General features: G+C 45.0%; 2 protein-coding genes across 3 annotated transcripts; both read left to right on the plus strand.

Moving 5' to 3' along the window:
- The first annotated feature begins 571 nt into the window (after positions 1 to 571).
- LOC108099573 (adiponectin receptor protein) lies at positions 572 to 4,689 on the plus strand. Its single transcript, XM_017203175.2, is given in 8 exon segments — positions 572 to 733; positions 1,254 to 1,500; positions 1,502 to 1,630; positions 2,575 to 2,673; positions 2,896 to 3,248; positions 3,308 to 3,609; positions 3,672 to 3,751; positions 3,810 to 4,689. Coding segments are annotated over 7 exon segments (1,329 nt in total). The 5' UTR covers positions 572 to 733; positions 1,254 to 1,269; the 3' UTR covers positions 3,945 to 4,689.
- A 3,903-nt stretch (positions 4,690 to 8,592) lies between these two features.
- On the plus strand, positions 8,593 to 16,403 carry LOC108099597 (elongation of very long chain fatty acids protein AAEL008004). 2 transcript variants are annotated; one of them, XM_017203209.2, is made up of 5 exons: positions 8,593 to 8,888; positions 14,721 to 14,812; positions 15,021 to 15,278; positions 15,336 to 15,635; positions 15,695 to 16,403. In XM_017203209.2, the coding sequence occupies exons 2-5, from the start codon at positions 14,729 to 14,731 to the stop codon at positions 15,884 to 15,886; spliced, it is 834 nt and encodes a 277-aa protein (XP_017058698.1). In that variant the 5' UTR covers positions 8,593 to 8,888; positions 14,721 to 14,728; the 3' UTR covers positions 15,887 to 16,403. The 2 variants fall into 2 exon arrangements, with proteins under 2 accessions (XP_017058698.1, XP_017058700.1); XM_017203211.2 differs by lacking the exon at positions 8,593 to 8,888 and having other exon boundaries at positions 14,448 to 14,812.
- The last annotated feature ends 224 nt before the right edge of the window (positions 16,404 to 16,627 follow it).

A 16,627-nucleotide genomic window follows, 5' to 3' on the forward strand; every position in this document is an offset into this window, starting at 1 on the left:
TCGTTCTTTTGGGATGATATTAGACAATATCTATTTAAAGTGCTCTGCGATGAGATTTTTGCCATTGGGAAATATACACAGTGAAATGCAAATATGTGCATACTTAAGTAGGTTAAACCCGCGGGAATATACAATGGGGTTTCACTACCAGTTTTAAGTGGACTTTCTGTTTGTTTAAGGGAATGAAGAGCCTGAAAAAACTTTTAGACATTTTCAGTAACTTAACAGAGAAAGGCTGTGTTCTTACGTCTTGTAATTTCGTCACGGTCGACTAATTCTCATGAAAAGTATATTGTGTGTGAAGTAGTTGAGCAAATATCCCATGTTTGATCAGCGAAATAATCACCTTTGATCGCCACTTAAAGGTTGTGAGCTGCCCTAATGTTTATCCAATAATGAAAGCACTTTGTTTTCCGCGAGCAGAGTAGTTTTGTGGAAAGAGCATTTAAATTTTGGCGCCTCTTTGAGGAGTTGCCATACTACTTAACTCAGCTGCTAACGAAAATCCACCGTTACCAGCTGTTGCGGAGAATGTAACCGCATCGTAACATATGACTGCCTGTCACTTTTCTTTTTGCGCAGACGGTCACACCGAAAAGAAAAAATTAAGGAAAAACATATGAAAAACTGCTACTGAATCCAATTAAATTAAGTGCAGTCAATAGTTTTCCGCGCAAGAGTCCACTTCTGGAAACAGTCGTTGAAGTAACGTCAGTTGCTCGACTTTCGAGTGGTAAGTGAGTGGTGACGAAGGGCCAGTGAAATCGAGAGATTAACCCTTTGGTGGTGTTGTGACACTCTGTGAAAACTTCTGGGAAAACTGTGAACTGCGCAAGTGAAGTGCAGGTCGCGGTTAAACCAGTTAGCAGTGCTCCCATTACACGTGGCTTAGTGACAGGTTCTTCAGTGGATCGTGTTATCTACAAAGGTCTCCCAGAAGATCGTCTTAACCCACTAAGACCCTTTGTTCATTTGAACACCATCTTATGTAAAACATTAATTGGCAGCTAATTGCCAAGCGATCAAACCCACAACAACACCAGCCAATAGAAGCCAGATACCGACATGTATCATACATACAACCGCTCCAAAGGTCGCGACGTACTATATACCCATGCGATCGGGGCAGTCTAATAAACAAATAAATATCACATTTCCCCAGTTAAGCTGGCGTTGTACTAACAAAAGTTTCACATTGCTCTAAGCAACTAAATTCGAACGTGTTGTATTGAACAGAACGCATTTTATTGCAGAACCTATCAAATCGCCATGGACTCGGCCACCAATCTTCTGGAGAGGCACAGCTCGACGGGCAACTTGAGCCATGGAGCTGCCGAGGTGGAGGTGACCACCCAGGCTAGGGCCACTTTTGGCATGGATGCGGAAGGAAATGCGGTCGCCAAGGGAGTAGCCACCGCAACGGCCACTTTGCGAGGCTCAGGCTCCGAGGAGGACATCTTCGAGCAGGTGCAGATGATACTGCGGAAGCGACGCGGTTGGGGGGCCAGAGGATTCTCTCAGCGCCAACGATTTAGATCTTCTGGACGATGACGATGAGATGGGCGACGAGGACGACGCCGGCTGTCCCCTTCCCTCGACCCCGGAGGACACACAGCTTATCGAGGCAGAGGTAAGTGGGGTTTTTGCGCTTTTCCAGGTGGAAAATTACAATTTACAATCATTAAAACATGTGCGAAAACCTTATCGCAGACCCACCGTCACTTGGTTATCTGCAGTCACTTGTTATTCGCACTTTTCCGACTGTGCGGGCAGTCATTTGAATGTCGAATTGTTTTCAATTAAGTCTTTGCATTTCTCCAATGACTAGTTGCCACATTTAAATGTACCATAACCATGGAGAGCTGTAAAGCCTTATCTTGGCCATTTCTCTTGCTTAATGACTCACTAAATAACATTGCCCAATATGTTGCCAATTCCACAGCCATTAAAAAATAAAACCTTATCTATCTTTGCCTTTTCTGTCCAGACGCAAGCTATTGATTATAATTCCTTGATTTAAGGATTATACTTTGGCCTGTCAGCACTTTTTGTTGAACGGTTTGAAAGGTTAGGCTCAGATTAAAAACAAAACGCTACGGCAAAGCCCTTTAAATGGCAGATGCTAGAAAAATAGGCAATCTATGTGAATGCGGTGCTGATAATGCTCGGAGAGAGACAGTTTGAAACGGGCTTATCTTATCGCTGGACGCATTCGGTGCTTTCTTGTTCCGCCAACAAAGTCTAAACAAATTGTTCCGACTGAGTATGCGTCTGTTAGAAGCTTCAAAGTACGACCGCTCGTTTTTTCGCATACTGTGTTCTAGTTCTGTTCAAATCTCTGTAAGCGGCTCAATATGCAGACCCGGACGGAGATTGTAGTGCGCGTGAGTCCGGATCTGGAGCCGGATGTCAGTCAAGAAGTGAGCAGGATCCAGAACGAGGACACAGTGGAAGCGCAAGCTGAAAGAAAAGTCGTTAGTCCCACTCGCTTTTAGTTTTCCTTTCCATTCCGTAGTCTAAGCTTTTCATATCCGGTTCGAGTCCAGTTTAATGTCTTATCAATCGTTTCTACAGATGACGGAAGTTCTGAAGGCTGGCGTTCTTTCCGATGAAATTGATCTGGGCGCATTGGCCCACAATGCCGCTGAGCAGGCCGAGGAGTTTGTGCGCAAGGTAAGCGAAGAATTTCAGACAAGAGGAGAATGGCCTATATGCAAGATATCGTCTGAAGATGTGATATTCAGTGATACTTGTTATTTAATTAAATCTTAATAAATAGTCTAAGTGTTAAGATAGTCTTTTTTTTTTTTTAATGGTGGCTTATTACTTAATTATTCACTTCTTCTATTAACCTGCTTCAACACTTTACTAATTGAGTATTCTACTTTTTGGCAGGTCTGGGAGGCCAGCTGGAAGGTGTGTCACTACAAAAATCTACCCAAGTGGCTGCAGGATAACGACTTCCTGCACCGCGGTCACCGCCCACCGCTGCCCTCGTTCCGCGCTTGCTTCAAATCGATTTTCCGCGTGCACACGGAAACGGGCAACATCTGGACCCATCTGCTGGGCTGCATCGCCTTCATCGGTGTGGCTGCGTACTTCATATCGCGTCCCTCGGTTGAGATCCAAACGCAGGAGAAGATCGTCTTCGGAGCCTTCTTCATCGGGGCAATCGTGTGCCTGGGATTCTCATTCGCCTTTCACACACTCAGCTGTCACTCCGTAGAGATGGGAAGACTGTTTTCTAAGTACGTACTGCTCACTATTATGGATGAACTCGTATTAAATAACATTTGTTTGCCCTTAGACTCGACTACTGTGGAATTGCGCTGCTGATCATGGGCTCCTTCGTGCCTTGGCTGTACTATGGCTTCTATTGTCACTATCAGCCGAAGGTGATCTATCTGTCGGTGGTGTGCGTGCTGGGCGTTCTCTCCATCGTTGTCTCGCTGTGGGACAAGTTTTCGGAGCCGGGCCTTCGGCCACTGCGCGCTGGCGTGTTCATGAGCTTTGGCCTGTCCGGAGTGATTCCAGCTGTTCACTACAGCATCATGGAGGGCTGGTTCAGCCAGATGAGCCGCGCCAGTCTGGGTTGGCTGATTCTCATGGGTGAGTGTTGCTAGATTGGCTGTTCAGATACCTATTTATTAATTTTACCGCTTGCTTCGAAGGCCTTCTCTACATCCTTGGCGCCCTGCTGTATGCCCTCCGTGTTCCCGAACGCTGGTTCCCTGGAAAGTTTGACATTTGGGTAGGTTTTTACCAGACTTCCAACCGTTGATCCTGGCTTACGCTCTTTTTTTTTGCAGGGTCAATCACATCAGATATTCCACATACTGGTCATCGCGGCTGCCTTCGTGCACTACCACGGCATCTCCGAAATGGCCATGTACCGGGTCATGTACAGCGAGTGCACCGTTCCCATCGAACCAATAACCTTTTAGATGCTGAAGTGGATGCCAAGGAACAATCATCGTAAAAGCACATACAATCCCATACATTTCACATATATATTACGCGAATTAGCGCAGTTTTACAATGCAACCTTTTTAGCGTTTGGTGAGCATTTGTACCTTGTTATACAAATTCGATGGAACTATATTCAAGACCCAGGCACACACAAGTTACGCGCATTTATCATCAAAATCGAACATCATTCTAAAGAGAACTTAGCAAAAACAGTTGATTGTCGAATGAAATCTGCAGTAGAGTAATTAATATATGTACAATTATTTATAAAATTCCAATTCGTCTACTTAATGTTATCCTAAGTTTATTGACCTTTCGGGTAGTGCAGAGCTGCTTGCTTATGAAATTGGCGGAAAGCAAACATCAGCCAGAAGTCATCGCGAGATGGCTTTCGCTCAGGGTTACCATTGCTATAAACGTTTTTAAACAGCCAGCCAAGCAATTTCTTTTTAAGTTGTGCAATTAGATGTGGCACTAGTATTTACTGTTTAGAATCGTTAGGGTTGTATGGAGTAATGATCATACTTTTCAATCGTTAAATGAGGTCTGATTTTACTTAAACCACACCACCATACACCACCAAATCCACATCCCTACTCACAGACAGCAGGAGAGCGCGTTTTGAGCCTAAGATATTATATCACCGTATACATTATAATTGCAGATCTATCACAAAACATAAGCGAATCAAAACAATAAAAAACTAAAAAGACTTCTAAACGAGCGTTTGCTGATACTTTTATTAAGCCATATATAATATTTTGTTTCTTGGCACAAAAAGTATGCTTGGGACTGCTGATTGCGATTTGGCAATTCGGTTGCCATCACCCTAATGCCTAGCCATAAATATCGCCCCAGAGAACTAGAAATCCGCATCGGGGTTATTAGTCGAGTTCAGACTGCCAGGCGAGGGCACGGATTTTTTGCTGCTGATGACTGGGCGAATGCTGAGTTGACTTTGACCCCCTTGATGAAGTGAGCAGCCGTGGTCTAGTCTCCGCGATCTCGGCTCTCGATCTAATTCCTCCGCTGCCTTGTGTTCTATGCGTCGTCATTGTCTTCGCCGTGTGCCAGTTTCTATTAACGAATCCGCAGATCGCTAAACCTTTTATTTTGCTTCTCGCAAATAATCGAACTTTGTACTTGACAACTTGGCGGCACGTGTCTTTCAACTAAATACGATTGCAGGTTTTTTTTTTACTTGAAAAATTCAAGTTCATCAGCAAAAAAGGCAAATGACTTGGTCAAAATAAGGCGAAAATCGGTTCGGAAGTCGAGCCAAATGGGAGAAAACCAAAGTCAGAGAGAAATACTTTTAAATTGCCTTAATGAGGCAAAAGCATGTGCATAGCTAAATGGCAAAGTGGATTTTCGATGTGGTGATTATGGGAATGCATTGTTTTCTTTTCAGCAGGGTTTTGACTTACTTCCACCATTGTTTTTTATCACTATATCAATACTATTGACATATATAAAATATATATGCACAGCATTTAGAGCTGTCAATGGGTCACTCTTCAAGTTCGTGTGTGCCATTAAATCTATGAATGTTACTGAAAGACGATGTGTTTTACATTTTATGTTTGATAATTCGTGATGCAGGGGAACCAAGACGCCCTGCACACTGTTCCCAAGCTCTCTATGTTTAAAAAATGCAAATCAAATGGCTACAAATTGGTGCCAGATGGGGAAATGGTTTTGCCTTTTGAGGCGGGTCTTCGGTTTAGTAGTTGACACTGTTTTGCACTGATTTAGTGGCAAAAGTTTGGGTTTTCTTTGGTTTGATTTGCACCAAGTCAAAGTCAAAATGTAACTGGGCTTTCACCTCCAATAAAGTACAGTGTTCAGTGGCAAATACACACATGCCACATGTCGGCGCCCTAATTATCCCCATTATTACACCCAATTTGACAGTTTGCTGACCAAGGTGGCTCGGTGTGGGACCTGCTCCACTCAGGGCTCCACTCAGTGCTCCACTCAGTGGGTTAGCCGGAAGAGAAGCCGTCGAAACTCGGCTGTCGCGTCATTATTATGAGATATGCATCAGCATCCGCGTATCGGTGCTTTGTGCAGTTCAATGTCAGACTCTCTGGCTCGCAGACTGGCAGAGTCGAATGCGTATTTGCAGAGTTCAGACTGCCACCCAGTTTCAAGTCGGCTTTCGGCTGTTTATTAATGGTCTTGTGCAGTTGCTTTATGCGTTAAATTCAATAAACACACTCGTACGCTAACTGAGACTGCGAGTGAGTCTAAAGACCCGGACTGACAGCCAGCAAGTGGCAACTGGTCTTTGAAGGTTTTCGGCGTTTAAGTGTTATGGTCAAGGCTGTCGCACAGCATCCGCTGTGTGTCCAGTTCGTTAGTTCATTGATTTCCAATCAGCCTCAGACTCCGCTGCTCGCCAACATTGGGCTGGCTGCGTTTTTTCCCCATCAGCGTTCCCCAAGTGTTACGCATTAATTGAGTTTTAATGTACGCCAGCGATTGCGCACAAGAACTGCCACAAAAAGCGACAAAAACGACCGAAAACCACTAAATTAAGAGCAAAATAAGACAAAAGAGCAGGCAGAATTTTTTGCCCCTCCGCCTAACGATCAATCCTATTCTTGCAGAAACACCGAATCCAATCATTTTCATGCAAATGATGCTATCTCGTCAAGTTCAAAAACATTAAAACCGTATAATGCCCACCAAAAACCAAAAACAGGCGATATGTTTTTATTTATGTTCGCTTTGTTGTTGCCAATGTAAAGATGCTTTGAATAAAAAGCTCTAATCGAACGAGTCGTTAAATGAACAGCAGCAGCAGTATCTATATCTCCGGGGCATCGGCGCGAGTTCGTGTCCGAAGTCTTTTGTTTCCGCCAGGCGACATTGACTTTGAAATCGCTTGAGTTGAAGACAAAAGTGAAAATTCGTATGGAAAATTTCCGGAAATACTCGCTTAACAATAAACTGATTGATTTTAAAGTTACTTTGGCTCTGGTTTGCAGATAATAGCAGATAGCTTAAAATAAATAATAAATTGGACATTCGTAGATTTTGAGATTAGAGTTATACGTTCTCTGTTCTTATCTAACATTTGCCAGCAATAAATATACATTTGGTTTCTTTCTTTGTAATTGAACAGTAAAAATTATGGGCGTAATTTTCTACTTCGTAAAGAGAATCCCATAAAAAGAAACTAGCAGTAAATATTAGCATTAAAGCCTTAATGGGGGGTATTAAAATTAGTTGGAGATTTTTCTTACATTAAAAATACATATTGCTTCAATATAACCGCTTTTAAGTATCTTTTTAATATTGGAAATAGTATAAATATAAAATAAATATTTTCATGAACAAGTAAAGTCATTATGTCTCAATTAGACGCATTTAAACATAGGAAGCAACATAAAATATTACTTAATAGTCTTCCCTTGTTGGAAATCAATTTACTCCGTCACGTCTTAGAGTATATTGACTGTCTTCCGATTGCTTACTCTGCTGTTGGTCGGCACGCCTTGAAATGGGTTCAAACGCGGGGCTCGTTAACGTAAAGCGAGCTGCGTAGAATCTTCCTCGAATTGCCAAAATATTTAGCCAAAATATTTAGCAATTGAAATGAGCACCCCATGGAGCTCCAGCTTAACAGCCGCAGCAGCAGCAGCAGCTCCAAAATGAGATTCGGGCACGCGCCGGGCATGCCAACATGCCAAGTTGCCAACTGAGGCGACCTTCGCTATTGCGGAAGCTTAATTGAAGCCGAATTGGGCATCGCCGGATCGGAATCCAAAGATCGTATGAATGAATCGATGAAATTTCGGATCTCGATGGAGTGCACATGGGGGAACTGAATGCGTGGGATGGGTGGGCGTGTCAGCCACTTGACAGTCAAATGGGGACCGTCGACTCTTTTTTCTTTTCGGTTGATTGAGCAATTAGAGGTGGTGGCAAATGTCAGACTTGCATTTCGGCGCGGAGTCAGTGCGTCTCGTCAGGTGTGGACTCTTTTTGGCCCACGGAGCCAAGACAATAAGTTAGTACCCGGTGCATTGCAGTTTCGCGGAGCCAGTAAGCTGCGACTTTGCTGCGAGTGAGCGAGGGAATGACGCGGCTGAAATCCATCAAGTGGCCACTGGAAGCTCTGGCCCGGAGTCATTTTGGGGCCATTTAATTGCACAATCATTTGCACACCCCACACAACCGCCGCGGCGAGCGCATATGGGCCAGTCGATGATGAATGCAGTGGGCCAGTTGGGCAGTTAGGCATTTGGCAGTCCGACTGCCTGAGCTTCTGTTATGATTTGCTCGACTGCCACATTCCCCAGCTCATTAATAGTTTCTGCTGGCGAGGGGCGGCGTTTCATCAAGTTAATTATCGACTTCTCATTACCGTCTGCATACATTTGCCGCCCGATGGGTAATTAGCCGCCCAGATCCTAGAACTGGCCCTAAAAAACATGCAATGCCAGCTGGATTCTCTCGATTCCGAATCGCTGCGAACTGTTGCGATCGTCGGCTTTCAGCCAACCAGTCAGCCAGCCAGCAAGCAATACGATCTTGGCCGAGTGCGACTGCGAATCTTGGCCGAATGCGAGGCGCTCGTATCCGTGATACGATCGCTACAAGACCGCTTGTAGGGCCCGGATATCGCTTAGTCTGCTGTCGGCGCCCCAACTGCCAAGTATTCGCTGGTACTCGTGGAGCTCGAGATCTCGCGCCTGGTCGCCTCGTGTTCTTCTTCTGCGTTCTGATCGCCAACGCCGCGTATGCGCGATATTGTTCCGAAGGATAACAGAAAGTGTTTGTTTTAGTGTCTGTCCTTCGCCGGATCCGTTTGTGCGTTCGTTTGTGCCGTGTGCTGTGTCGTGCCGCAAATTAATCACAGACGTCCAGTCAATATTTTTCGGTCCCCGAGAAATCAATTCAGCAGAAAGGCAAGTGTTAAAGAACCATTCAGAGAACAGAAAATAAAAGCACAATGGCAGTTTGGGCTCAGATTTTATGCAAAGTTATGCGCACACGTTGGCAACCTGTTAAAGATCCGAGACATTTTTGGGGTCGTTGCGAAACGAAACACCCAGGCCCAAAGACCCGGGCACGGACGAATTCGAAAGAAAAACACAAACTAAATATTGTATAAATAAATAACATGGGAGCGAGGAGAGGCGGCAAAGGCGGGCTTACAAAACCAGCTGTAATGCCCGCAGATGGAAGTGGAGATGAAGATGGCCAACAAGTCGGTCCGCGTTGGCCAAGTCAATCATGCGGCTAATGTGGCTCATATGTAAATCGCCTGGCTATTGATCAATTTTAAGCGTTATTGTAATCCCTCGCAGCCGAAGCCAAACGCATTGCGACCTGATACAAGTTGCCACCGCCAGTTGCATTACCCTTTTTAGGTGCACAGAGAAAAAATCAGTTTTAATCAAATTGAGGTTCATTACAAAGAATAAAAATAATAATAATAGCTATAAATTAAAACTTGTTATTAATGAGCTCACAGATGAATTGATAGAGAATTATTTTCAAAAGTTACTTGTTAATTTGATAGCCACTTTTTTGAGTGTGCCTGCGGGATTAAGTTTCATATGACCTTATTTCATCAGAGATCTCTCTTCTTTAGCCCTGAATTTCGCGTTACATTTTCGACACAATGGGAACAGTGGACCAGTTTGCGATATAAATAACAATCAGAAGAAGTGCTAAATGGAGCGATACACATCGTCGGAAATCCCAAAGTCAACTTGCGCTCAAACTTTGCTCCGAGTGGCGATGTGATAAGAACATGACAAATCACTGGGATGGCGGGCTAGGCTGTTGATCTTTGGTTACGAAATATCTGGCATTCATTCATAAAAACCTAACTCGAGTATCACGATCCGTGCGATCCTACAGTTGCCAGCAATTTTTCACCAATATAATTCGGTTGGAATTGCCCTTGGGGCGATGGTGACGTTCACGCATGCGCACAAATTGTTTATTTATGATTTTATTGTTGTTTTCTTGGCGTCAACAGTTGGATAGCTGGGGAGATAGTCAGGCGGTTAGTCAGGCGGGGAGCGAAATTATGGCGGCGTCTTGGGATCGGGTCCACAAAGGTCTCTGCTGCACATCCGTTCGCACGTTGGCGGCTCGGGTGATTTTGGCCCATGTTTATGGCCTCTGCGGTGACATTTTGTCGCCCCGGCAAATTACATTTTAATATTTGGATCCAATTGGGGTCACATGCGCTGGCGGTCACACCCACAGCGAACCGAAATCAGGCAAATTTCCATCTGGTTTTGGGGTTTCTCCGCTTTTTCCCCGGCCGAGTGCGTTTCCAAGTGACTTGTGTGCCCAACAAGGCGGCACTCGGCAAGTTGGCCAGAAAAAGCATATAATGATGGCAAGGCAAACAGTTCGCCAGGCAGAACAAGGCGATGATGATGAAGCTGATGACAGTGGCAAATATTGGAGGTCAGGAGTCGCAGAGAATGAATATTTATGGGGAAGGCTATTCGGCTTGCTTATATGAATGACTAGGTCAATCTGGACACCCTTGGGCCAAACCAAATGATTCTTGGCAACCCAAGTGCAATGACATCAATATCACAAAAAAAGAACAAACAAAGGGTTGGGGTAATGATCATCGAGTGGAGAACCACTTTATGCCTGTCTATCCGAAGCTGTTAATTGTCGCGGTAGTTTTCCCAGTCGGAGAACCTAATTGATCATAATTAAAAGAAGGGCCCGTCATCCGGAGAGGAATCGATGCGATTTGATTTGTGGCATGCGCAATTAGTCGCTATTTTTCTGCTTCGGTAATTTATTCAGTCGCTGCCCAAACGAAAGACTGAGACGGCGAACTTTGACCGGTTTTCGTGTGCAACTGCAGCGGGAAAACATCCTCAGGCAATGCATATTCATAAAGACAAACAGCCGAGATTTAAATAATCCAATAACCGAAGAAAGCATATGGAATAACTTACATTCGCGCCGCCCTCGTCATCGGAGGGAGTATTACTGGCGATCTAATCGATTGCCCGTCGATTATCCCACACATCATTCCTCGATCTCGACAAATAGCCAATGAGTTGACTCAATTAGCACTTACAGACATTTCTAGTAATGTAGTAATGCAGTAATGGAAACCCAGTCGGGTCCAGTTAATTGGACACGGGAATGCCGGGAGATAGTTTATCTAACATTCCTTCGGAATTTTTTTTTGTTTTTCTGCTCACTCAGCCACGCGGAAGTCACCGAAGTTGTTTTAGCTCAAATCGAGTAATTTATGGGCCTGCAGCAACTCGCACTAGCCACTAGTTCAAGGTCAGAGCACAAACTAAGGCTAATGCAAAATAGTAGAGCCAATAAAATCGAAATCAGCATACGAAAAGAGACCTGACCGCCGATAATACGCCTGCGATGATGTGAATTGGCCCATGTTTGTTCAGCCAGCCAGTCAGCAGGGCCACGCCTGAAAAAGTCGCACTGGGAGCGGAAAATATGGCCGATTCCCACCTGCTCTCCAATGCAAGAGATCGCCTCTGCGGCTCCGCTTTTTCGGTTCCTCAAAACGTGCGACCTTCGCAGAGATTTTTAATGCGTTGCCGATGCCGAAGTCGTTGCCATTGCCTTAGGTCCATTCAATCGCCCGATCAGAGGCTGCCGCTCCGTCTTCGGATTCAATATTTTGTCTTCTCTTTTGTTGGACTACACTATGAAAAATATAAAGATTCATAAATTTGAATTAAATGAAAGTCAGATACCAATGTATCGGTTATATATAGCGTTTTATATCAGGAAATAACTTTCAAATATTTATTTAACTCTCAAACATGGTTATTTTTTCCAAGTGCACATATATAATATTTTTCCCCACCTTTCCGCCTCTGATTGCCGTCCTCAACATTCCGGGCCATTTGAGCCGACGCTTGGGCCTTCCCATGCGGCCTCTTATCAGCCTAGAGTCTGTAAATAGAATAAACCTGGCTCCGAAGTTCCTAGCATAATGGGGCGCACATTGCGCATACGCCCCATGTGCTGCGATGACCAAAAATGGTGGCCAGCTTGGCGACAGAACAAAACGTGCGAATCTGCGGCGGGGCGCGTGTCTAGAATTTATCGGCCGACTTCTGGCCGGGCTGATTATCGCATAATAATAAACAGGAATGTGACGTCAGGGCAGCGGGTGATATTTATACACCTACTCGTGGGTATTTGCTTTGCCATTATTTGGCTTCACTTAATATTTGCTCTGTCGCTGCCACGCACTCTCGTTCACTGTCAATCGCTAATTGGCATGCAAACGGCCGTCAGCAATGCTGGAAAAGTAGCTAGGATTTGCGCAATGTTTTGGTTTACCATTATGCAAAACGAGAGCAGACTTCAGGGTCCATCAAGTAGCGGAGTAGTGGAGTTTTTCCATGGGTCAATCGGTTAATAGCTTTGCGGAATTTCTGGCCATAAAGAGCAGGGGAAAAATTCTAAAATTCAAATGCAAACTAACGCTGACTTTGGGGTTTTTGGCCATAAAGTCCAAACTAATTTGCATTCGGACATCGGACGATTCTGAAAGTCAATAATTAAGATATAGATAAGCAAAGGTTTACAGCAGTTCCGAAGATTGTTGTTGGGCTGCGATGAGATGACTCCGGCGAGTCTGATCTCCGAGACCGGAAGAAGGGGCGGGGGAAGCGATGGCCTCTGGTTCAAAACTGGAATTCGCCGAATATTATCTAACTATTTATGACTGCTAAATGGCCATAAAAGAGCTTCGTAGTCAAAAGACCAAGTCCAAGTTCAACCCTCGACCGCTAAATAAATCAAGAATTAAATTTCATCGCCGGCGGCGGCAAACCGGTAGACAATTTCGCTTAGATTATATAATAATTTGCTTTTCATTTGCTTTTATTATTTCATTTGAGGTTTGCCGGTGAAATTCGATTGGAAATTGCATTAACAGGTTACTGGAGCAGCTAAACTCGCAGATGTTCGTGCGGAATAATGTTTATCAAATAATAAACGCTCGCGGGCAAATAAAACGAGTTATGAATTTGCATACAGATCTATACGATAAAATAATGTTAAAACTGAATGCTCAGTTCCTGTTGCAATCGACTTTTAGTTCTATGCTCCATCCTTTGTGCTTGGGAATTCTAGAAAGCCCACAAAGTGTATGCAAAGTCTTGCACAATGTCTTCGCACCCTCGAAAACACCATTGGCTGGATTTGGTCGATTGAAAGTGCCGGCCTTGCAAAAACACTCGGCAAAGGCACTCGAAAAAATGCAAATAAGTCAGACGAAATTCTCGTTAGTCAATATCTCAATATATCCCACTGAATGAATGCATTTTGGCGCGCAGCTCCGCCGAGAGCGATGACTCCACAGAAATCGCTGGGTAATTCGATAATGGCGTTCACTTCGAGTGCGAACCGGAGTCGCAGATGGCAGGTGCCTACGTAATTAATAGAGCCCGGCCCGCCGAGTGATGATTCCAGTGGCCAAGTGCCTCCGACGGAGCCGAACTGGGCCAACATATTTGGCCTAGGCGGTGCGTCGAGAAGCCATTGAGTCGCTGGCCATTGTGGCCGCATAACGACCGATATCGGCGCGCATCGAAAAGCTCTAGTCACCGTTGCTAAAGGATTTTGGGATGGGCCGGCCAGCCGGCCAGCCGATATTCGCGATCATCAACTATTGCAAAAACTGCCTCCGAAACTGGTTCCCCAGACAACAATGGCCATAAAATTCTTGTGCGTGAATCTGCCATCCCGTAGGTGTATCTTATAAAATCATAAATATAAATAGCCAAGAGGGAAGAAAAAGGAAAGGCATCTTTAACCGGGTTCAAAGTACAAGAGTAGTGCTGGTCTGACTAAAAATAGTTCCTCAAGATCACAAGATAGCACTTAAGCATATCAATTAGATAAAATATATGATTCTGCTCTACAACTAAAACACTTTGTTGTCCGTAAATGCAGCGATGTAAGCCAGTGATCACAGCCAACCGGTTTCTCCTGCCCGATCGCATTGCCATAAAATTAATGATGCATGGACCTGCCAGGCTGTCCTTGTGCTATCCTGCTTCCTGGGTTTTTCCAAAAGCCCCCAACAAAAACTAGCCAGAAGGAGGAACGATCGGGGGCGTGGAGCACGGGCTAATTTGGGCAAGTTAACAACCACAACGATGGGCAGGAAACCAGTTCGGTTTCTGTTCACGTAAGCCGCAGCGGGTCCCTTGTTTCGGCCTGGTCAACAGCCATCAACCGGCACTTAACAATGCATGTAAATCATAATCTGGGCAAAGAGAACTAAACGCGCAACGGCAATTGCTGATGCGACAGTTCGGCCGCAAAACCATCGACAAGTTACGAGTGTAAAGTGTTTGGCTGGCCGCTTTTTCCGCTTCTTCGACAGAATTTGCCAGGTTATTGGCATTCCGAAATTTGCAACGCTACGCCTGATTTACACGAATCCACCGATATGACATTTCGCACCCGCGACGATCAGTTTGCCATAGGCAGGCAAATACCGGTGACTATACATCCACTCGTTTATCCACTCGTATTCTCTGATCTGCGAGCGTGGGCGCGGTTTCGCCTTGGACAGCATTAGCTTGTGTGCCCCGCTGATTAACAGGAAATGCTCACCGTGCGCAATCCAAACAGAAGTCGAATGCGCTTTGCTTCTACCCGCTGATCGTCCACGATCACGGTCGTAGAAGGTGCTAATCCACCCTCGCTGCTCAATCTAAGCTAAATTGTCGATCAACCTGCACTTTCAGCACCCAAGATGTCGGTCAGACTGAACGAGACGACGACGATTGTCGACCGGATGGTCAACTTCTTCGTGGAGCACGAGGACCTGCGCACCAAGGTGGGTAACCTATATTGTAAAATATATTATTTATTTAAAGCGTAAAATATGGTAAAAATTTACATCACATAAACATTCCAACTAAACGAACTTTATCAAGGTGAAGTGGTTTGGAGAACGTGACATCCACAGCGTGTACAAAATGTTTGGGCCCTAAAACTTGTTTACATACTAATGCAGAGATAAACTCGAATCTGTGTTCTTTCAGCAATGGTTCCTCTCGAACGCCCCCGGACCCCTGTTCATGATCCTGGGAGCCTACCTGTACTTCTGCCTCTACGCAGGACCTCGCTACATGCGGGACCGCAAGCCCTTCGAGCTGAAGAACACCCTCCTGGTGTACAACGCTGTCCAGGTGCTCCTCAGCTGGGTGCTCTTCTACGAGGGATACAAGGGCGGCTGGGGCGGTCACTACAACTTCAAGTGCCAGCCGGTGACCTACGAGTCCGATCCCATTTCCATGAGGGTAAGACTTGCTCTTAGATTACATATAAACTATATATTAATTAAATCCCATAAAAAGATGGCTCGTGCCGTGTGGCTGTATTATATCGCCAAGATCACCGAGCTGCTGGACACCGTGTTCTTCGTGCTGCGCAAGAAGCAGCGCCAGATCTCGTTCCTCCACCTGTACCACCACACCTTGATGCCCGTGTGCGCCTTCATCGGAGTGAAGTACTTCGCCGGGGGACACGGCACCCTGCTGGGATTCATCAACTCCTTCATCCACATCATCATGTACGCCTACTACCTGCTCTCCGCGATGGGCCCCAAGGTGCAGAAGTACCTGTGGTGGAAGAAGTACATCACCATCCTGCAGATTGTAAGTTAAATCTAATAAAGATCTATCTATTTGGTTTTATATCGCTCTTCTTTTCGTAGGTCCAATTCCTGATCATCTTTGTGCACACGCTGCAGATTCAGTTCCAGCCGAACTGCAACTTCCCCAAGTCCATTGCCGCCCTGCTGACCTTCAACGCTGGCCTGTTCACCTACATGTTCAGCGCCTTCTACGTGGCCAACTACAAGAAGGAGGCGGCTGCCCAGGCCAAGTTGGCGGCGAAAAAGGAGTAGAGAGTAGGAAGCGACGTTAGTTGGCGCTGCCTTAAGCTATGCACCCTTACTTTTATGGTCATCCCTTCCTTCCCAAATACCCTTCCCCTCCCGATCCTCAACCCCACCTATCCCCCTTATCCAAACCCTAGGTATACATAGGTCAAGAAGGATATTATACAATCTGTAGTCGCGTAAGCTTGTTTCGTAGTATTTTGTTAGTTCGAGGAGAGCGGCCCTTTTGTACTTTTGCTCGGATCGAATCAGTCGACCAGCCACTGCGGAGTGCGAGAGATCGTTGCACTTTCTGTATTGGGATAGTGTAATAGTACCAAATATTATAGTTTAGTGATTAGACCTTACCCTGCGGACTGTGAGAGTCGACGGCGAGTTTGGACAGGCGAATGGCGAGCGAAGGTCGCTCAACTTTTGGACTTTTTGCCGCTCAGAACTGTCCCCTTGTCATGCCCAATTCTATGATGAAGTGTAATTTTGTATATTTTATTTGCAAGCAATAAACAAACGATTCTTATGTAAACGGTGATTATCTTTATTTACTTCGGTTATCTCCACCACAAAGAAAGCAATTATTATGGGAACGGTGAACTGTCAGTGTCAGTTTTCAATCTAAAATGTATCTTCTACATGACTTTTGCTTTACACAATCTTCTACAGTGTTTTTACATACCTTTTCTGGGAGAAAACCAACCTAAAGGTATACTCTGAAATCAAATGCATGCATTCTCTTTCCATTTCTTTCTA

This window comes from Drosophila ficusphila, unplaced genomic scaffold (genome assembly GCF_018152265.1).
Source record: "Drosophila ficusphila isolate 14025-0441.05 unplaced genomic scaffold, ASM1815226v1 contig_791, whole genome shotgun sequence".
In the NCBI taxonomy this organism is placed as follows: domain Eukaryota; kingdom Metazoa; phylum Arthropoda; class Insecta; order Diptera; family Drosophilidae; genus Drosophila; species Drosophila ficusphila.

Bases quoted from the DNA above. Each gene is read 5' to 3' on its own strand.
- LOC108099597 (XM_017203209.2), top strand. From the start codon at position 14,729: ATGTCGGTCAGACTGAACGAGACGACGACGATTGTCGACCGGATGGTC. The intron at 15,279-15,335 runs GTAAGACTTGCT...TCCCATAAAAAG, and splicing joins CCGATCCCATTTCCATGAGG to ATGGCTCGTGCCGTGTGGCT. The intron at 15,636-15,694 runs GTAAGTTAAATC...TTCTTTTCGTAG, and splicing joins ACATCACCATCCTGCAGATT to GTCCAATTCCTGATCATCTT.